At 44.8% G+C, this 22,543-nt stretch overlaps 1 protein-coding gene across 2 annotated transcripts in view; it reads right to left on the bottom strand.

Annotated features, from left to right (window-relative positions):
• Nucleotides 1-22,543, bottom strand: part of METTL17 (methyltransferase like 17) — a 760,923-nt gene that overhangs the window by 557,827 nt on the left and 180,553 nt on the right. For both annotated transcript variants that reach the window (XM_044058500.1, XM_044058499.1), the window contains exons 4-5: nucleotides 13,835-13,940; nucleotides 13,554-13,635 (exon numbers count right to left, since the gene is read on the bottom strand). In XM_044058500.1, coding sequence (XP_043914435.1) covers nucleotides 13,554-13,635; nucleotides 13,835-13,940 — 188 coding nt within the window. The remainder of the gene's footprint in view (nucleotides 1-13,553; nucleotides 13,636-13,834; nucleotides 13,941-22,543) is intronic.

The raw sequence follows: 22,543 nt of genomic DNA on the forward strand, positions 1-22,543 counted from the left end.
CTTGTTGAGGTGACAAGCTTGAGCCCACCAATGAAACTCCTGTTGAAGGCAAGGGATTAGTGGTATAACTGTTTCCAAACTTTGACAGTGTTGAGACCATACATTCTTTAGGTACCATTGTAGTTTCCTCATACGCAGTCTGGCATATGGAATTAGTAGTATGCAGGATGCCATGTAACCCAAGGCCTGCAGAATTTTTCTTGCAGGGAGCTAGGTCTTTGTTGCCATCAATTGAAAGTATTGAGTCAGTTGTCCTTGTTTGTCTGGCGTGAGAGAAGCCATCTGGGCCGTTGTGTTCAAGCTGGCACCCAGGAATATAATCTCTTGCGAGGGCATTAGTTTTGATTTCTTGTCGTTTACTGTGTACCCCAGGCAACTTAATAACTTTTTTACAAACTCCAGATGCTGTAGAAGAATGTCCTTGCTCTCTGCTTGAATCAGGCAGTCGTCCAGGTACGGATAAATTTGAATTCCTTTATGTCTGCAAAATGCAATTAATGGTGACAGGCACTTTGTGAAGACCCTGGGTGCAGTAGATAAGCCAAAGGGCAGTGCAGAGAATTGTTATTGCATTAAACCAGCTATAAATCTGAGGTATCTTCTGCAGTTTTGTCTGATAGGGACATGCAGGTATGCCTCTTTGAGGTCCAAAGTCACGAGCCAAGCTTTCTTGCCCAGCATGGGAAGAAGCTGCTGTAATGTCAACATTTTGAATTTCGGAACATCCAGGTAAGTGTTTAGAGATAAAAGATCCAGAATGGGCCTCCAGGCCTTGTCCTTTCTGGGTACCAGAAAGAGTCTTGAGTAAAATCCTTGTCCTTGCTCCTGTGATGGTACCTTTTGAATAGCTCTCATATCCATGAGTGCTGTAATTTGTTTTTGAGCCTCTGCCCATTGATTTGGTGGCAGATTTGGCATTCCTTTTAACCTTGGTAGAGTGTGAAAGTGGAACCTGTAACCTTGAAATACAATGTTGAGAACCCATTTGTCTTTGGTGATCATTTGCCAATTGTGGTAGAAGAGTGCCAGTTTTCCTCCCAAGGGGGCTGCCAAGAAGGATTTGTTTGGCAGCTGTAGTGGGAAGTCATTGGAGCTGCTTTTTATATGGTTGTGGCCTGTCTTCCCCTTCTTTCTGGCATGATGCAACCCATTGTCGAGGCCTGTAAGGACCTTGTGTTTGACCTCTACCTCTTGGACGTCTGTATCTTCCCCTTTGAGGTCTGTCTGTAATTGGAAAGGACCAATTCTTAGTTGGCCAGTTTCTGCTAAATCTAGGAGGCTGAACCTGTAAGAAATCCTTCACCGTTTGCATAGATTTTGCCTTATCCTCCATTTTCTTTAATACCTCTTCTGCCTTAAATCCAAACAACACATCCTGCTGCAAAGGTGCATCCAATAATTTTGCTTTAACATGATCTGGTAATGTATGTTCTTTTAACCAAGCATGTCTTCTAATGACAGAGCCTGTAATGCTGCTCTGCAAGGGGCCTCTAGAGAATCAAAACCACATTGCAAAGTATGCTTTCCCACTTGTTCAGCTGCATGCAATAAATCCTGCATTTCTTTAAAATTAGGAGGATCTGATTCTGGAAGCATTTTTTGTTTTAACTGAGACAGTAAAAATTGCTGATATTTTAGCATGTGAAACTGGCAATTTAAGGCTCTCATTGCTAAAGTTGCAGACGTATATACTTTCTTTCCCCATCTGTCTAATGCTCTGGAATCTCTGTCAGAGGGAACTGGATTCTTGGCTGATGAGGCCTTAACTCCTTTGGGTCCCTGAGAAATAGTTTCAGGGTCAGCGACAGGGCTTTTATACAGAAATTTATGCGAGTCAGGGACTCTGTAGTATCTGTCAGGTTTAACAGGGGCTGGAGGTAAGGAATCAGGATTTAAGCTGGATTCAGTATAAACATCATCCACAATATCTAACACTGGCGGAATAGCAAGGGGACTGTGTTGAGGTAATAAAAGGAAGTCTCTGAGCCTTTTCTTGGATTCTGAGTAATCCTGGCCTTCCCAGTGGAAATGCTCCCTCATGGTATGTAGGGTTTCCCCAAAGGAGTAGTCCTCAGGCGGTGAGGCTGATGGAACTGATTCCTCAGCATCAGAATCCTCATAAGGGGGTAAAGAGTATCCTAGACCTGAGGATGAATCAGAAGAGATGGACACCCGGTCGGATGAGTCATAGTCTGCATCCTGTCTAGGCCTTTTATCTGGAGGGGGATGGGACCCCCTGATCAGAGTAATTAGGTCTTCGGGCCATTTTGAGCATTTGTTTCTTAGGCATGGAGGCCTGCCCTGGAGAATGCTGTAATTGTTTCTTTGACTTTAAAGGAAGCTTAGACTTAGCTGAGGGTTTAATGCTTAACTGAGTAGGTCTGAAGTTACCCTCTGTAGCTGTGGGTTGCTCAGCTGCTCCGGATCCCTCTGAAAGGTTAGTCTCTGTAGGCTGAAGAGCTTGTGCATCCGAAGGCCCAGCCATCTCCACGAGGGAGTCAGAGGTGGCTTGTGGTTCTACTGAAGTGGTCGTCAGGGGCTGCGAAGGCGCCTTGCTGAAAACCGGAGAACCGGTGACTGGCCTAGAAGAGGCTTCATCGTCAGTTTTGGGCCTCGGATGCCTATCCTTGTCTTTGTGCTTTTTGTGTATTCTGGTCGTCGGAAGTTCCGACGGCATGTTATAATTGAATTTTCTACCAAAATAATGTCGGGCAAAATCAAACAGACGTTTAATAGTGCGCTTGTTAAACCTAGCACAAAACCAACAACCCGTAACGTCGTGGTCAGGGCCTAGGCATGGGATACAATAGGAATGGAAATCCTGATGAGGTATTTGCTTCCCACAAGAAATATAGTTATTAACTTTTACTGACATCAGTCTGAGGCAAGAAAAAGTTTCTCCAACGGTGTACTTGGCTTTGTAGAAGACTTCGGTTCTGGATTCGGAATGAAAATCTCAGGAGACGGCCGATCGGCACTTGCGAACTGCTTTTGCTTCGGGCACCGCGCGGCAAGAAAGACTGAAGAAAATGGCGTCGGCTGCATCTTATATACCCCTGTCATACTGACGTCAGGGAGGAGGCGACAGCAACCGACGCCGGACCAAGACTTTGGAACTCTGGCTGACTGCGGGTCTGCCTGATGGCAGAATAACCCAAGTGGAATGACTGCAGCAGTGTAACACGATGAACATCAACTAAATGATCAACCTCCAAAACAATACATCAGAACTTTAGCAAAATCTTAAGTACATCAGTAAAAGTACTGCCCAAACTTATTTTTCTAAATTTTGACACAAATTTCTGAACAGTAAAACATTAAAAGAAGAGTCCAATAAAGACACAAATAGGCATGTAAGAGCAGCGAAACAAGCCAAGGCACAACGGGACCATAAACAAAAATTCAAGCAAGCTGTTGAATACAAGTCAGCTTTACAATAGCAGCAACAATATAACACAGTTAAGTGCTTTCACCAGAGGGCTTCTTCAGACCATATAAATTATTCCACACACTACCTGCATAAATACATCCCCAAACCAATCAAGTTAAAGAACTAATTAACAAAATAAGAAGTTATGTACTCACCATAACGTTCCATCTGAGTAGGTAAACTTCATTTGTCAGCAACCTATGGGTTATCGGATCCATATCGGATCCGAGCTGGCAGTTTCCAATCAGCTGAGATCCGAGCTCCAAGCTCCTCCCCCTACCCATAATCCCCTGCCATCCCTGCCTGACCTCAGATCGAGTTTGCCTAAAAGCAACACCTGCAATATCAGGGAAGAGGATCACCTCTATAGACTTACCTGGATACAATCTGTCATGACACAGGAATACCATGAACATCCAAGTAGGTCAGGGGGACGGAGGGAGGGACGGTTGCTGACAAATGAAGTTTACCTACTCAGATGGAACGTTATGGTGAGTACATAACTTCTTAATCTGAAGTAGTTAACTTCATTTGTGCATCAACCTATGGGACAGAGTCCCCAGCTACCTGAATCTTGGGAGGTCCTCATGGAAGGATGTTGCGGAGCCAAAGGATGCTCTCCCTCTGGAGACAAAATCCAACTTATAGTGGTTTATAAAGGTATGAGATGAAACCCACGTGGCTGCTGAGCAAATGTCATCCAAAGATACTCTAGAACGAAAAGCAGCGGAGGTAGAAATAGACCGAGTAGAATGGGCATGGACTCCCTGAGGTGCAGGCCGGCCAGAAGTCTCATAAGCCAGAAGAATACACTGGGAAATCCACCTGGACAATGTGACTTTCGAAACAGGTTTCCCCAGACTAGGTTTAGCAAAGGATACAAACAGCTGGTCTGATTCCCTATAACCAGCTGTCCTGTGTAAATAGAATCGTAGTTGTCTGTGTACATCTAAGGAATGCAACTTGTACTCACCCTTATTCTGATAATTGGGAAAGAAGACTGGTAAATTAACAGACTGGTTGATGTTAGATTCGGATGCAATTTTGGGCAGAAAGGAGGGATTGGTCCTGAGGGATACTCTATCTTTGTGGAAGGTCAAGTACGGTGGCTTGGCGCAAAGGGCTTGAAGTTCTGAAACCCTTCTTGCCGAAGTAATGGCAACAAGAAAAGCTGTTTTCCAGGATAAGAATTTGAGATCCACCGAAGCTGCAGGCTCAAAGGGGGAAGTTGTTAAAGCCTGGAGTACCAGCGCTAAATCCCAAGGAGGGACTACATCCTTCACCGGGGGTCTTAGTAAGAAGGTGCCTTTTAAGAAGGCCTTACACAATCTGGACGAGGTCAAAGGACCCAGATCACATCCAACATGGTAATGAGAGATAGCTGCCAATTGTACTTTGACTGTGGAGGAGCTAGCACCTTGGTCAAATAACCCTGATAGAAAGTCTAATATTGCTGGCAACGGAGCTGTAAAGGGGTCCAAGTTCTGATGCTCTGCCCAGATAGAAAAAAATGTTTCCATTTGCTATTATAAACCCTTCTAGTAGACGGCTTGTGAGCAGCTACTAGGATGACTTTGACCGAGGAAGAGATACCGGGAGTCCTAACTAACAGTGGAACTGGATCAACCAAGCCGTGAGCTTGAGGTTGTTCAGGTTCGGGGCCGGCAGGCCCAATGGGTGAGAGATCAGATCCAGAATGGGATCTAGAATCCAGGGAGGATTTACCAGATGAGACCATAGATATGGGAACCAAGCCTGACGAGGCCAGAATGGGGCAATCAGGATTATTCTGCTCCCTAACCATCTGGCTTTCTGTAGAAACTTCAGCATCAGGAGAGGTGGAGGGTAAGCATAAAGTAGACCAGGTGGCCAAACATGCACCAGAGCGTCTCTTGGAGATTCCCCGGGTGGGGGAATTAGAGCGAAGTAGTCATTGCACTTTGTGTTTGAGGGAGAGGCGAAAAGATCGCAATGAGGTTGACCCCATTGGAGAAAATCTGCTTCGCTACTTTGAGATTCAGAGACCACTCGTACGGCGAGGATGGTGCAACTCAATCTGTCCGCTAGGATGTTGGACCGTCCCGGAATGTGCGTCGCTATGAGAAAACAGTTGGTGGAAATCGCCCATTCCCACACTCTCATGGCCTCTCGAAAAAGTGGATAGGACCTGGTTCCCCCTTGTTTGTTGATATACCAGACGACCGACATGTTGTCCATCTGGATCGCAATTGTCCTGACGGGAAGAAGGCTCTGAAGTGCTTGCAACGCTAACAGCACCGCCTTCATCTCTAGGACATTGATATCCAGTGAGGTCTCCACATGGTTCCACGTGCTTTGGATGGTCCTGCCCAAACAATGCCCCCCCACCCGAGGCGAGAGGCGTCTGTGGTCACCGTGGCTAAGGGAGGGGGCATAGAAAAGGGGCGCGGTTTCTGGAGGTCCGGAGACTGGAGCCACCACAAGAGGGCTCTCCTGCAAACCCTGCTGAGAGGAACAGGATGGCTCAGGGGGTAATGTAGGAAGGACCATTGGACTTGGAGGGTCCATTGCAGGATTCTCATATTTAGGAGCGCCATGGGCAAGAGGTTGATGGTTGCCGCCATTGAGCCTAAGGCCCTCAGGACCAATTCTGCCGGAGGGGCTGGGCAATGAAGAATGGCCTGCACATGAAGTTTTAGAGATTGCAGCCGGTCCAGAGTCAAGAAGGCTATAAGCTGATTTGTGTTCAACCTGGCTCCGATGAAATCTATGACCTGAGTCGGAAGAAGGGAAGATTTTCCCACACTGATCGTGATCCCCAACTGGGGAGCTAGGTGAAGAAAATAATCCCTGGCCATGCAGAGTAGATGCCTTGTGGGGGCAGTCAGGAGCCAGTCGTCCAGGTATGGAAAGACCTGAATTCCCTGGAGTCTCAGGTGGGCCACTACCACAGTTAACACCTTGGTGAACACCCTGGGGGCTGTGGTGAGACCAAAGGGGAGGACCCTGAATTGCTAATGGCTGGCTCCTAGCCTGAAGTGGAGAAACCTCCTGGACCGTCTGTCCATCAAGATGTGGTAGTACGCGTTCTTGAGGTCTATGGAGCACATCCAGTCATTCTCCTGCAAGAGGGGGAGAATGGATTGAAGGGTGGCCATCCAGAACTTTTCTTTGGTTACTGCCACGTTCAAGAGAGAAAGGTCGAGGATTGGTCTTAAGTCCCCCGTCTTTTTTGGCACCAAGAAGAACCTGGAGTAAAAGCCTGATCCATACTGGTCTAGGGGGATGTGCTGGATCACTCCCTTTTCTAGCAGCTGCTGAATTTCTGTGGCTGTGGCCTCCCTCTAATCGGGTGGAACATTGGGGAGGGATCTGGGTCTGAGAGGGGAATGGAGAAATGGAATCTCGTAGCCTCTGGATATAATCCGAAGGACCCAGCGGTCTGTTGTGATGGACTCCAAAGCTGCTAGGTGCCTCGAGAAATGCCCCCCCCCCCGACTGCCTCCAGAGTGGAGCAGTTGGGTAATCCCTCAGGGTTGCTGCGTTGGCCGATCAGAGAAAGGTTCTCTGGACCCAAAGTTTTTCGGGCCCCCTCTGCCTCTACGGCGGCGTCCAACCTGTCCTCCTCTGCCCCTGAAGGACGAGGGGGCCTGAGCGAAACGAGACTGCTGAGACTTCCGGAACCACATCTTCTTGGTTCTTGGAGAAGGACCTCTGGGGAGCAGAGAAGCGGACTCCGACGGCAGACAGAGTCTTCCCGTCTTTCTCACTCTGGACCACGGTGTCGCGTACAGTCTTGCCAAAGAGGGCAGAACCATCAAACGGGGCATTAGCGAATGACTCCTTAAAGGGTTCCGCGAAATTACAGTGGTGGAGCCACGCCTGTCGCCTTAGGACGATGCCCGTTCCAAAGCTCTAGCGGCTCCCTCCATAGCATGGGATAGTAGCCGCATAGAGGTATTGGAAATAGACCTGAGAGTGGCCATTCGGGTAGAGTAAACTTGTTTGTCCTCTGCCGACATGGACTCTGGGGGCGACCCAGCATACTCTTTGATAAGGTCCCGCTGGAGTCGTATTATGTGTGCCATATAGTTCAGCGACCTTACCGAGAAGGTGGCTGAAGCAAACACCCGCTTCCCCAAGCAGTCCATCGCCTGAGACTCCTTGTCAGGAGGATGGACTGTGGGACTCCCCTGGGCTAGTTCCCTTTTAGTGGCAGCTGCCACCAACATGGCATCTACGGGGGACCCCTTACTCCAATGTGACCTGTCCGAGGGGGGGGCTAAGAATTCTGTCCAGCCTCTTGGGAACGGGCTCCACAGTGTCCGGCTCCTTCCATGCCCTGGTAGTGATCAGGTCTACCAGGGAGTCGGCTGGAGGGGACACCCAAGAGGTAGATGAGCCTGCTTCAAACGCCTCCAGAAACACGGACTCGTCCGAGGTAGGCTTTGGGGCAGACCACCCCCCTCTAATCCTGAGCATCTCCATGATGTCTCCAAATGAGACGTCTTCAGGGGGTGATCTTGGGGAGCCTTCCCCTTCCTCCAAGTCCGTGTCCACTGTCAAGGACTCAGGGGAGTCCAAGTGCCTCCTTTTGCACTTGCGTTTGTGAGGGACTTCCTCAGGGGGGCTGTCCGAGGAGGCCTCACCAACCACATCCTGTTCCAACAAGGGAATGATCTGGGACGTAAGAGCAGGCTGTCCCTGGGGCCGGGTGAAGGAAGTCAGGCCCGTCTGAGAGGGAGTGCAGGGTGGGGCCATAGTTAGGGCTGGGGGCCTGGAGTCCCTCGACAGAACCCTCTCCACCACGTCGAAAGCAGAAGGAGAGCTGCTCTCCCTAGGATCCGAGAGCAGACCCTCCCTCGGATCAGACGCGTGGATCGGAGCCGGCACCAAGGTGATCAGACCCGAAGGGGCAGCATGCTCCGACCTGGATGGAGCCGAAGGCATACTAACCGTCTCGGATCCGAAGCTCAGCTCTCGGCTCTGAGAGCTCGGATCCACAGAAAAGGGACCCGACAGACTCGAGGGTGCCATCGGCGCCGAAGCACTCAACTCTATCGGCGCCGACAGTCCCCCGGCTCCAACGCTAGTCAGCTCCGAAGACCCCGAACCCGGGAAGCGGGTTGGGGAAGGAGCAATCAGGACAAAACAGGGGGTCTAGCTCCCCCCAGAGGGGGGGAGAAGGCAGGAGCACTCCCATCTGCAGCTGGGCCTGGAGTAACCTTCGCATCATCCGGTCAAAGTTTGCATCAGTAAAACCTCTTGTGGACCTAGAAGAGGCCACCGAGGTGGGACGGGAGTGCCACCTTGATGACCTCGAAGGTGACCGGGCCTCCCCCTCCTCCGGCCCCGGCGAGAAGCAGGGTGAATGGAGCCGGGAAGGAGAAGGCTCAGAGGTCTCGGGTGGAGAAGCCCGCTTAGCTGGCGGAGCCGATGCAGAGGCTTCGGCCCACCACTTGTGATGCTTTTCTCTGCGCTTCTCTCTTCTGGCTTCCCTATCCTCTTGGCCCAAGCTGGGAGGTTGAGTCCCAGCCAAGGGAAGGGAAGTAGCAGAAGACGCTGCTGCAGCCGCGGCAGGAGCCACGGGGGACCGGAGGCCGGAGCCGAGTCCGGGGACAGAAGTCCCGCCAGAATTAGCTTCGACCTTGAGAGCCCTGGGGTTGAACGCTGCACAAATAGCGCAGCCGGATGACAGGTGTTCAACCCCAAGGCATAAAACGCACTGAGTGTGGCCATCCGCTGGGGAGAGCTTATGGCCAAACTCGGTACATTTAGAAAAAAAATGTTTTGGGGGCCTCTGCCATGGTAAACTAAAAACACACTCACTAGGCCCCAAAACCACACACACCCTAACGCTCTCACAAAAAAAGGGGGGGGGGGGTAATACGAAAAAAAGGGAATCTAACGACTACTTTAAGGTAACTATCCTAAAACACACACTCAACAACTTCACACACAAACTTTAGCTAAATCCAAAAAAGAAAGATTTTTCTCACAGAAATACTCATTTGATGCTAAGGGCTCTGGATTTCAAAACTGGTTTTAGTGGGGATTTTTCACTGAGGCCTAGTCCTTGATCTGCCCTCAACCTAATTATCCATCTCACCTCCCTACTTTCCGTGTAGTTCCTAACATCCCCTCCACGTTGATTAGGTATAATGACATCAATAGCTAGGAACTTAAAAACGTGTTGAACATCCTTCTGTAAAACATGCTTGGGACGGTGCATTATTCTCTGAGAAAATCCTGATATTATACAGGTGTTTTCTAAGGGTCTATATCATGTTGTCGAACTCTTAAAAGTTCAAACTTCATATGGTCGACACCATATGATCGAACTTTTTAAAGTTCGAATGTTTCAATGGAGATCTCCGTACAGTGCGGAATGGGAAGATTTCCCTTTTCTGCACTGTAGTGTGATCTCAGAGTTGATATATTTAAAGAGCGGGCGTGCAGCCCCACCGTTCAGGTAGGTTTTTTCTTTGGTTTATTTTTTTTTTATTACATTTTCTAACTGTTAAAAGTTCGATCATACGGTGTCGACCACATGACGTTCGAACTTTTAAAAGTTCGATTATGTAATACAGATGCGCTTTCTAATCCTGTCCTTCACCATTCTATCAGTCTCCCGCACATAATATGATCCGCAGGATACACAGCGTGCTAGATAGACAACATGCTGTGTGGAACAATTAGCTACCACACTAAATACATATTTGCGTCTTGCTCTGGATGCATAAAACAACCACTACTATCTATGCTCTCACAGAAATTACAATGGCCACATGAAGTTATAACACAGCTATTATCTGTGATGGTACTACCTGTAACATCTTTGGGGTAGCACAGCATCCTTTTCAAGTTCAAGTTTATTCTTGTAAAGAAAACTCGGTGTATCCCCTACAATTCGCTTAATCTCAGGATCTAGCGTTACAATACCCCAATTCTTCTAAATGATGTCTATTATGACAGTAACATCATTAGTATAAAATAGAGGAACCTTTACTCCTTTTTTATTCCCATGCTTACTCAAACGTATTTCATCCATCACTCTGAGAAATATGGTCATGCCATAAGACCTGGTATCTCATCCAATTTCTTATCTATTTCAACACTATTATATCCCCTCGCTAGCAACTTATTCCTCAATTCCAAACAGAAACCCTCATCAGGGGAGTTCAATCTTGACACTCTTACCCCTTGTCCTTTCATAACATTCCTAAAAACATAATTAGGATGCATACTATGCCTATATAATAGGGTGTTCCTGTATCAAGGTTTAATATGCACCCCTATATTGACCATGCTATTGTCCATTCTTTGTACTGAGACATCTAAATACTCAATTTTGGTCAAAGATGAAGCAATAATAAACTTCAAATAATTAGTCGTACCATTCAGTCGATTAAAGAACATACCTAGTTGCTTACACTACCTGTCCAAATAAAAAACAGGTTATCAAAAAAGCGTCAATAAAATGGGATAAATGATGTAAAAAAATACATTTTAAAACATGTAGTCCTCCTCTCATGTTGCCATAAACATGTTGGCATAGCTATTGGCACACGAGGTGCCCATAGCTACGCCATCTTTCTGCAAATAAACAGCACTGTCGAACATAAAAGCATTATTTTCAAGCACAACCTCAAGAAACAGGCACAATAAATCTAAAAATGATTCTGTATAGCCACAATGTCTGGACAGATATTTGTGGATGTATTCAATTCTTTTTATATTCGGAATAACTGTAAATAATGATGGCACATCCAATGTCACAAAATTGTAAGTAGCACTAACAGGCAAGGTGCTAGTAAAGCTATAAAGATCGAACAAACATTGCTTAGAATCTTTTAAAATGAACATATTTTTATCAAGGATGGGTTGTAAAAACTTTTCAATACGTAATGAGAATGGTTCTGTACACCAGCTTTGATCAGCTACTATGGGTCTCATCGGTGGCCTAAATCCATCTTTATGGATCTTCAGCAAACCTTGAATTAAGGGTATTAGTGGATTATCTACTTTGAAAAAATAAAACAACTCACGTGTGATAAGTTTACTCTTGTAACTATCTTCTAACATGGAATTTATCCCCTGTATCATTGCATGAACATCAGTCATGTCAATAGTGGAGTAAAACTGATCCTCACTTAACATTAACTTCATGGATGAGAAGTAATACATCCTATCCATTATCACAATAGGTCTACCCTTGTCAGCTGGTCTAATCACAATACTACTATCCTTCTGTAGTTCCTTCAGGGCAGACCTTTGTCTCATGTTAAGATTGCTCTTCCTATTATTTGTAACATGTGGCACATGGGTCTTATCATACAATTTATACAAGTCATTCTCTCCTAATCTACTAAATGCATCAATGAGGGGATGAGAGTTAGGAATATATACACCAGTCTTTTTTAAAGTGGTGGCCATCATGACAAGGAGTGTCACCAAACTCTAATTTCAATAAAACATTCCTGGTAAAAAGTTAAAGATCAAGTATGGTATCACTCAAATCACTTTTACATGTGGGAATAAAAGAAAGTCCTTTCTCCAAAACTTCAGTCTCTTCTAGGGTGAGGACCCGTTTGGAAATGTTCCACATTAGTGTGCCCTACTCGGTTCCACATCTTCTTCAGTGTTTGACATGAGTTCCCTTCTGCTGACAGCTTTTGCTTCTGACATCCCCTGCTAATGGACAGAGTCCTGCCTCCCATGTAACCCCCACTGATGGGTAAAGGGAAAGAAGGTGTTGTACTATCATGAGTAAATTTCAGGTCCATAATCGATACAAAGGAGACCACATTTGGAACTTTACGCCTCACATTACAGCCTAACGAGAGGTGTTGTGAGGCTGTAGTCAAACCATTGACATTAATGTTATTACTGTTGGAACCAGAGGGAATGGCTTCACAACCATTAGAAGCAGCATTTATCAAACCCCCATCTTCAATGTTATGGGTATCGTGTTGATGGCCTCTGTGTGGCAGGTCTGTGTGTTTTACAGCTTTCAGAGCTGTAAGATTTGCTTCATGACATTTTTGCATGTCATCTTTATGACTGGGAAAGATGGTTTCTTAGGGCTATGCATGTCATACATGGGATGAGTTTATTAATACCCATCCGATTATGTCCCACTGGAAGGAAGATAGTGTATCAAACTGCTTTACCTGCAAGGAGGTGTCTATTCCACACAGATGAGCAAGACTATGAGTAAGAAAACTTTCTCCACTCTGTTTTATTGCACCACAAAGTTTTGGGAAGCAGATAACTAATACATATACATTCAGCCAGACTTAAGAGTTTAAATATGTTAAATCAATCACCACTGGAATGACGAAACACATGGTAGGACAGGAGTGAAGTAATGCTGCACTGGAAACAGAACCTGGCAATTTAAGCAGAATCGAGAGAGAGAAAAAAGATAAATGATCAACAGCCAAAATAATACATCAGAACTTTAGCAAAATCTTATGCATATCAGCAAAAGTACTGCCCAAACTTATTTTTCTAAATTCTGACAACTTTCTGAACAGTAAAACATTAAAAGAAGAATATTTTTTATTCTACTACAAAGTATAAACAGTAAAACAATTAAAAACAAAGAAGGAAAAATACCACTACAGTACAAAATTACATTTGAGAAGACCAATATACAATAGTGCCTTTGAGATCAAGGAATTTGCTCTATCAAGGGACCCAAAATATTGATGCATTTACCTACTTTACAAATTAATAACTAAATGCAGACTTTTCAGTCAAAGGGTGATGGTGGCTGGAAAACTCATACTACCATTCAGTTAGGACTGCAATGCTCAAGTGAAGATAGCACAGTTGTGTAAGTAAACTTACCATGACAGTTTTTTGAATGATCATTGCTGCAGTAGACTACGCAATATGGGTTATATCCTGCCAAGGATGTAACAGTCTTAGCAGGCTGTAATCCATACCGTTAAGGCTACTGCAGCAGTGACCAATATGATGAATCTGCTGCATTACTTCAGGTAGTTATATCAACAGTGACAGCCAATGACAAGGCAACATTTAGCAAAGACATGTCAACAAAACAATAAACAAAGACCATTGCACTTCAGAAGTTATTCTAATCCTTGAAGTAATGCAAAATGCACAGGATGCATACCTCGTGAAATGCTCGAGACACTGCTGCATAAACTCCATTCATTCTTGCTGCCATATATACCAGACTTAGCTCCTTATCGTAGCTGTAGCCAACACAAAACAAACATTAGCTTTTGAATTTGTAAGAAAGACAAAGTAACCTTGCCATATGAAGGGAGCAACAAACAGAAAAATAAATATCAAATATCTGTAGAATGCAGCTAACAAAATCAAAACGCCATATGAATTCTGTTCCATCCTATTAAAAAATAATTACTACTTGCCATATCCTGCAGCCCTTACTTGAGTGGTTGCCAGTGGTAAGTGGTTTTGCGTAGCTTTGCCAGAACCTGCCTGCGTAAATTTTCTTTCTGCTCCTCAACTTGTAATGGATCCAGAGACTCATGGACTGTGAAACAAATGAGCAACATGAATTAAAATTTAAGTTCAGACTTTAAGATGAAAATTTGCTGAACACAACCATTTGTTGATACTGAATGCCTATATGTAAGCTGCACAGATGTTACATGCCATTTATCAAGGCAATGCCATCTTTTTCAGCCCAAATGCGATGTTATTTAATGCACTTCCTGCAAAGATGTGCTGCATTCAGGCTCTAGGACCAGCATAAGCCAGATGCAAAATAGTTTTTTATCTGCTCTAGCAGAAGGCATCACAATCATGCATTCCACTTTGCAACACATTCTGTTAGGCCAAATAAACAGGATTTACAGCTTAAAAACTTAGCTTACGTCTTTATCTTCAACGCAGAACTATTTTGAAGTAAGTGCACTCCATAATACACAAAACTTTTGGGGGATAAATACCATGCCTAGAATCTGAATGTTCCTACTTCTATCTACTATTTATGCTTTGGAGTGCTGGCTAGGATTAGATAAACTGCATTATGTAAATGTAAACAAGCCATACAGAAGACCTTTAACTGGGCAAAACAATGAATATCATGTCATAACATGTCTGAAATAATATCTACAGATACAATGGAACTGACCTAATAATGTGGCTTAGTTTTATCATCCACTACTGAAAAGCATGTCCAGGAACCTTTATTACCTATGTGTCAGCTTACAGATACCTGCAAATACATTGTTTTCACTGATGCAACTTCAATCTGCATCCCTTTTGTGACACCAGTTTTATCCAACTCCTCTGCAGACCTGCTTGCACACTACTTTTCTCAGCCATTCGCCAATTCTGCATAACAACTGATTTGTAGGTTCCTGTATATTTAACATACTTAGTAGATACATATGACAAGTTTATGGTCATTAATATTCTGAAAATTAATGAAGTATCACAAGTTTTTGGTATGGTTTGCTGACATTTTATCTATTAGCCGCAGATGTGTGTGTTAGAACAATTTTTCCTGGGGTGTTTTCACATATTTGCAACTAATCCTTTATCAAATTAGCACTTACCGCAATGGCAACTTACTACTTAAGCTGAGTTATTCAGAGTCAGAGCTGCGGACTAATTTGTCAACCACGGAAGCAGCCCAAAAGCAGTAGTATAGAAACTCTAAATGTAGGAGGTTGTATCACGCTGTTTGGAGTAAATATCTAGTCTCTAGTGTTTGCGGAAAACATGAACAGCTGTCCAACTCAAGGCTTCACAAATGCCAGGAGCAGAAACATTCTTGAGGAAGGCATCCAAGGTAGTGTTCTAATACACAGCACCATGACTACAACCTCAATGGGTTTTTTAATGGAAAAATAACACAAGACAATGTAGCCACTCATTCATTTCAAAAGGCTTTGCTCATTTATTTCAAAAGGGTCTGCCTGGAGAACAGCTTACCCTGACTGATGCTAAGGACACAAAAGGGAAGAAGGTAGATTATTATACGGCATGGCTGAAGCCAGTTCATACAGCAGTTCTGGTAATAACAGGACTTGGTCCTAAGACACATCCAGTCTTATGGAAGCCAGAGTAAGGCTCTTAAACACAAAAAAGTTATAATTCTGAAGCCCTTCTGATAAATGTTACAGCCACTAAAAATAGAGCTTTCCAATGCAAGAACTTTATTGTCATGGATGACTTTACTCAAAATAAGCCAAGGCCAGTCTCTCAATAAATCAAATCCACAGGCTGGGGAATATGAGCATCCTAGCAGATTTTATATGTATGCAAGAAAGAACACAATAAGCTAAGAGAAAATTAACTTTTAAAAGGAAATGCATAAAACCTAAACTAGCTATATCAAATTAAAAACGTTGTGTGTAATTCTTTAAATGAAAACAGAGAAAAACGATGGCATTGCTATTTACATTTTAGTAAACATGGAACGTTTAAAACAAATATTTAAGGGTGAATATAAACTGCATTTACTACTGTGGAAATGTGTTTCAGTTCAGCCAAGTGTTGTTTCTCTCAAAACTGTCTGAATGTGTGTAATACTGTAGAACTTACTGCCTGGATGCTGCTGCGCAAGGCGCGCTTTATTTTTTATTTCATTTTATACATATGTCAACCAGGTAAGACCACTGGACAGAAATGTCCCTTTTCAGGGGCACTCCTGGAGCATTGGCTGGTTAAGTGAGTTTCAGATGGAGGAAGAAAGAATCAAACCCTGTACCCATAGTTACATGAAGCAGCTTACTAACAGTTTGGATAGCCTTAATTCACCACACTAAATACCAAACAATGATGATCTTCTTATTTGGATTACTTAATGTCACCCCTCCATCACTGGATATGTAATTATGAAAACAGGGAGAGCGTCTTCTGAAATCTAAACTAAAGCCACAAGAAATCCTGTTTGGGAACATTTTAAATAAAGGACTGTTTGTTATTCCTTCTCAAATAATTGCCACAGCTAAAGGACACTCCTTGAACAGAACTACTGCCTGCAAGGAATCTAAACATTCCATCTTTAGTTAGAAAAAGACATTTTTTAGCTTAAATGTTATACAGATTTTTTTCTGGTCATTAAGAGTCATTTTTTAATGCTTTATTGTAACTTTCTGGTGAAAACATGTCACTGTTTTCATATTTACTTGTGAACGAAACACGTTACCTTCTTTATGTTACGTAAAATAGCTTTAACAATGAGTGCCTATGGCTTAGTTACTGGTTAAAGGGTTTATACATTTTACTGCTAAGATTAACTGTGGGGTATCTGCCCCTCATAAAGTGACACTACTTAAGCTACTACTACCTTTCAAATATTTAAAGGCTGGCCTGGCTTACTTTAATGGAAAAACGTGAAGTGTATGCTTACTTTGTTACCTTTGACTACCTGATGGCAGTATACCTTAAAGTTTGGGAAGACTGAACTGGTGCAATTACCCCCATTCTAATAATTATGTGTGAGTGCTATTTTTTGGCCAAGCTTCAATTACTGTTGGCAAGACTGCGCTGGAAGTGGGCTTGATCTGAAGTAGGTGAAGTCCTATGGACCAAGTGATTACAACTAATCTGTAACTGGGTGGTATGGAATTTATCTGGGTGTTACAGGCCTTAATTATTACACAGGTTAGTAGTGCCATTTACCATACACCCTTAAGGACAATCAACCTTTGAGAGTTTTCATGATTGCCAGTAGTGGGAGACAAACCCCACACTGCAGGTCCTGCTGCACATTTAAATATTGTCAGGAGTAGTTAGTGCAGAAGTTAGAGCCTCTAGCCTCTGTCCATCACCATATAACATGCCACTCAGAAATTGTTTGACAAATAGTGACCAGATAAGGGAGAGTCCACAGGGGAGACATGCCACAATACCTGAAAGGTGAACTTAATAGAAGGGTATGCCATTTCATCCTGTGGGAACTACTGCTAAAAAATGCACAACCTCTTTAGCAATAATGCCTTTGGATGAGCACCACAAGGAGAACAGTTACCACTTAGTTAACTAGGACATCTGATGTTGTTAATCTTAATTCCCTTCATCACAGATGGGATGTCGGTTCCATCCTAAGAACCGAGTCAGCCTTATACAAAGCTCACGCCAGCCAAAAACTCTTGAGCTAAGCTTTTACCCATAGTACCCTTCTCCCCATTATCTCAGATCTTGTTTGCCGCTTAGCCATAAAGCCACATTCAAGCCAGCTCTCAAGCCAAGTTCAACTTTTTTTTTTTTTACTTTTTGACTGTTTTCTGAATTTTACTGAGTGTATTAGTCTCTCTCTCTCTTTTTTTCTATTTTCTTACATATGATCTACACCAACGATTTTACCCTTTTTTACCTTTTGGTAGTCTTGGTACCATTGGTGGTACGGTCTTTCTCCCTACCCTTTGGGGTATTTCTTAAATACCATCGCTGGTATTTCTTTCTTTCTTTTCTCTTTACTTAAAAAACCTCGTTTTTCCCTTTATAACCTGTGAGGGTCTGTGTGTATCATTATGCCTGAAAAGAAAGTTACATCTGGGTTTTTGCAGTGTCATACTTGTAATAGAAAAATGCCTAATAGTGACTCTCATGACGATTGTGTGTATTGTTTGGGGGTGCCACATCTCTTGGTGCAGCCCCCATGTTCTGTGTGCAAAGGATTCAGTCAGCGTCCTTTGAATGAGCGCAAAAATAAGTTAATTCTGAAGGGTCTCCTTAAGACACCCTTTTCAGAGGCTCTTTCTGCAATGAAGGGCTCCCTCCCAGAAAAGAAAGAAAAAAACACACTATACCCTCTTCACCCTCCGGTGATCTGGGCAAGCCTAAAATACCTAAGATATCTTCGGAACCTAGGTCAATCTCTATGGTACTGACCTTGGTTCCGTCAACTGCTATACGGCATTCAGCGCCTGTTTTGAAACCAATACTGTCCACGGCACCGACATTCGATGCTTCAAAAACTGCCTCATCCTCTTTGGCACCAAGTGCCACTTCAGGACTGAGCATACCTTCAGTACCTATTACTTTGACGCCATTTGTGACGGAGTCATCCTTGTCCACTCCAGTACCGAGTGCCCTTTCGGCACAAAGTCCATCTACAGCACCTATTACCCCTATATTAGCCCTGCTGCTTCCTGTCTACAAACTAGAGACAGCGGTGCCATGGACACCAGTGCATGGACCTGATACTCCCTGTCAGTGGACCCTTTTCTAGGACAAATATATAGACCCTTCCTAGAGTGACCAAACTCCCCATTGGAAGTATCCACTAGATCCACCAGGAGCTTTTCGGAACTTAATGTGGTGCACCTTGTGGATCAGCTGCTGACAGCCAGGGGGATCTCCACTCCATCTAAGACCCATCCACTTGCCGGACCTGGGATTGTTTCTCCAAGGACTCCATCCTACTCCCCTCCTTTGACCTTGCAGGTTTCAGTCCTTTTCAGAACCCTCTGTTTCAGTGCCAGTAGTGGACCTCATTGTGGCCTCAGAACTGTCCCTTTGGTCTTCGGTCACTTTGGAACCGAACCTTCCATAAGCTCCGGATTAGGCTGCAGGCTCTTTGGTGCCAAGTATGGTTCCAAGCATATCTACAGTTCTGGCTATGGTGCCAAGGGTTCTGTCTGCACCAATTCCTTTTGAGGCTCCTTCCTCGGGAGCGGGTTCAACTGAGTGGGGTGTGACCCCGGTTCGAAGGTTGTCCTTCTCAGTTCCGGGCTCCCTATTCCTCTTCGGGCGGACCTGCTTCCCAGGTGATGGAGAGGGCACTAGCTTCTGGAAGCATACCCCCGGTGTCAGAACCCCAGACATCCCTTCCCCTTGAGCTGCAGCTGACACAAGCCACCGCCTCAGGACATCAGGCATGACAGCCGCAGGAAAGCCTATTTGCAGGGCATCCCTTCTTCCGAGTCCTCTTCAGAAGTCCCCACACCGCGGAAGAAGTCATGTAAGAGGAAGCACACAAACTCCCCTGAGGAGTCTCTGACAGAGGATATGGATTACGATGAAGGAGAAGGGTCCCCACAGTCACCTCCTGATGATGTCTCCTTTGGGGACATCCTTGAAATGCTGAAACAAAGGGGTGACTGGAAGTCCAACAACCCTTCCTCCGAGGAGTCTGTCTTTCTGCAGGCTTTCTGTGCGCAACCATCTACCTCTTGGTTGACCCCACCTGCAGACGAGTTAGTTCAACTCGTGGTGCAGCGAGCTTGGAAGAATCCTGATTCTGTGGAGCCGATCCCTTGGAGACCAGACAAAATCCTATCCCCTCCCGAGGAGAGCCCGCATTGCCCAAGGGTTTACCAGTTGATGCTATGGTGGTGGTGGCAGCCACGAAAAAGGAACTCACCGAAGAGAATCAGACTGTTCATCCACCCAACACAGTGTCCCAGGAAGTGGACAGATTAGGGAAGTGAGTCTTTGCTTCATCGACCTTTACTATACGGTCTCTGAATTATTTAGCACATTTTACGAGGCTCCAAAGAGACTTCATCTCCGAAACTCTCTCAGGACAGGTGTATGACGAGATAAGTGACAAAGTTGCCTCGCAGCTCGCAACCCTAAAATCCATCTCTAACTCATCCATGAGGTTAATATCACATGCAAGTGAAGGGACAGCCAGAGCTGCGGGTTCAGGCATAGGTGTGAGATGGCATGCCTGAATGCGCTTTTATGATTTCGCAGACCATTTTAAGTCTTCCTTCTTGAACGTTCCAGTTGAAGTTTCTACCCTGTTCTGCCCTAAAGTGAAGGGCACTCTAGCCAGGTGTGAAAAGGACAGCAAGACCCTGTCTGCTGTAGGTGTACGCTTTTCCACTCCACAGCATTCCTTTTCCGGGAACCAGAGAAGTGGAAAGTTGTGGCACAAATATTCTCAGGGTCCTTTTCGTGACAGACTTGGCGAGTATACCCCCAGGGGCAGAGGGGGTAGCCCTTCCTGAAAACACCCCTACAGAGGTAGAGGGTGCCCACGTAACCAGGGACCCAGAGATTCTTTCTCTGGACAGTCCTATCAGCGCTCCTGAAGAGCGGCCTGACAACCTTCCTCTGGAAGCAGTCAGGGGACGTTTCTCTCTACACCACCTTGCCTGGCAATCTATAACTACTGACTGTTGGGTGCAGAAGATTATAACCAGAGTCTACACTATTTCCCTCAATGTTTACCCAAAACCCCCTACAAGACTTCCCAATGTTCCACCCAGTAAAAGGGAAGAAGCAGCTATAGAAATAAAAAAGCTGTATCAAAAAAAAAAAAAAAAAAAAAAGTAATTCAAGCAGTTCCACCAGACCAATGTGGATCCAGATTCTACTCAAGGTAGGGGGCTGAAGACCAATTTTGGATCTCAGCAATTTAAACAAGTCTGTCACCCAAATGAAATTCCAGATGGTCATGGTTCAGTCCATTCTCCCATTTCTGGAAAATGGCGATTGGATGTGCTCCATGGATCTCCAGGATGCATATTACCGCATCAAAATGGATAAACGCTCCAGGAGACTACTTCGCTTCCGGCTAGGAGCTAATCACTACCAATTTCACGCTCTGCCGTTCGGACTCTCTACAGCCCCCCCAGAATGTTCACCAAGTGCATGGCAGTAGTCACAGCCTACTTGAGGCTGCAAGGATTCCGGATGTTTCCATATTTAGACAATTGGCTCCTTTGCCCCCATCAAGCATCAATTGGTAATAGCCTTGAAATACACTCTTTCCCTGGTGAGACTATTGGGAATAACAATAAATTGGGAGAAATCCAATCTTACTGCAACCCAGTTCATAGGAGCAGTTTTCGACATCTGCTCCCGTTTAGTATCTCTCCCACATTACAAAGACTGAGACTTCAGCTCTGGGTGATACTCTGCCAAAACAAAGCCTCAGCACAGGAAGCCCTTTAACTCCTAGGATCCATGGTAGCTGCTAAACCAATAGTGTCTCTCGCAAAACTTCACACGAGAATACTTCAATAGCTTCTGTTATCTCAATGGTTCCCAAATCGTCAGCCCCTCTGTTTTCAGGTACAAATAACCAATCATTGCAAACAGGACCTGCTTTGGTGGATGAGGCTAGAGACAGAACTTTGGAGCCGCCCTTTCCACCCTCTCAACCCAAAGCCACTTTGACCACAGATGATTCCTGGGGGCATTTTCAGGCAATGACAGTCCAAGGCACATGGTCCATAATAGAGGCCAACCTGCATATCAATGTTCTAGAACTAAGGGCAGTGCTTTTAGCACTGCAAGCATTCCAATCTGTTCTTCCTTCTGGGACGATCGCAATTCAATCAGCCAACATGCCGGTAGTCTGGTATATCAACAAACAAGGAGGAACCAAGTCTTACCCCCTATGTCGAGATGCCATGAGAATTTGGGAGTGGGTGATAGCTTCCAACAGCTTTCTGATAGCAATGCACATCCCAGCTTATTCCAATGTGATCGCAGACAAGCTGAGCAGATGTATTCTCCTGCCTCACGAGTGGTCTTTCAACTCCAGCACAGCGGCAAAAATTTTCAGCCACTGGGGTCAGCCTTGCTGCAACCTGCTCATCTCCCTGTCAAACCACAAATGCAGCAGCTACTTTGCCCTAATTCCCCCGCATGGGGAGTCCCCGAGGGATGCTCTGATCCACGATTGGCCCAAGGGACTTCTGTATGCCTATCCTCTTATCTCTCTGATTCCCCAATTTTTTAAGAAAGCTCTTCTGTTGAAAAGCAAAAAGTGATCCTCATAGCCCCTTATTGGCCTCGACAAGTATGGTTCCCCTTCCTCCAGCTTTATTTATTATGCCGACTGTAGTGTCTGGATCCATCTCCAGACCTGATTTCTCACCCCCAAGGGTTGAGTCATCCGAACCTATCCAGTCTCAAGCTGACAGCTTGTTTTTTCCACTTCTGCTAAATCACCAGGCAGGATAACCTTCCATCTCCAGTGCATGATATTGTCCTTGCCTCACACAAACCATCCACCAGAAAACTATCTAGACAAATGGAAGATATTCTCTATTTGGTCTGAGAAAAGAAAACTAGATCTATATTCAGTTCCAATTACTGTAGCCCTTCACTATTTATCAAAAATGTTCGAAAATGGAGCTGCAGCCTCTACCATACGAGTACATCTAGCTGCTATTTCAAACTTTCATAATGGTTTTGGAAATTCTCCCCTGATTATTC

The sequence above is a fragment of the Protopterus annectens genome, chromosome 16.part0, assembly GCF_019279795.1.
Source record: "Protopterus annectens isolate FY-2018-M chromosome 16.part0, PAN1.0, whole genome shotgun sequence".
NCBI lineage: Eukaryota > Metazoa > Chordata > Ceratodontiformes > Protopteridae > Protopterus > Protopterus annectens.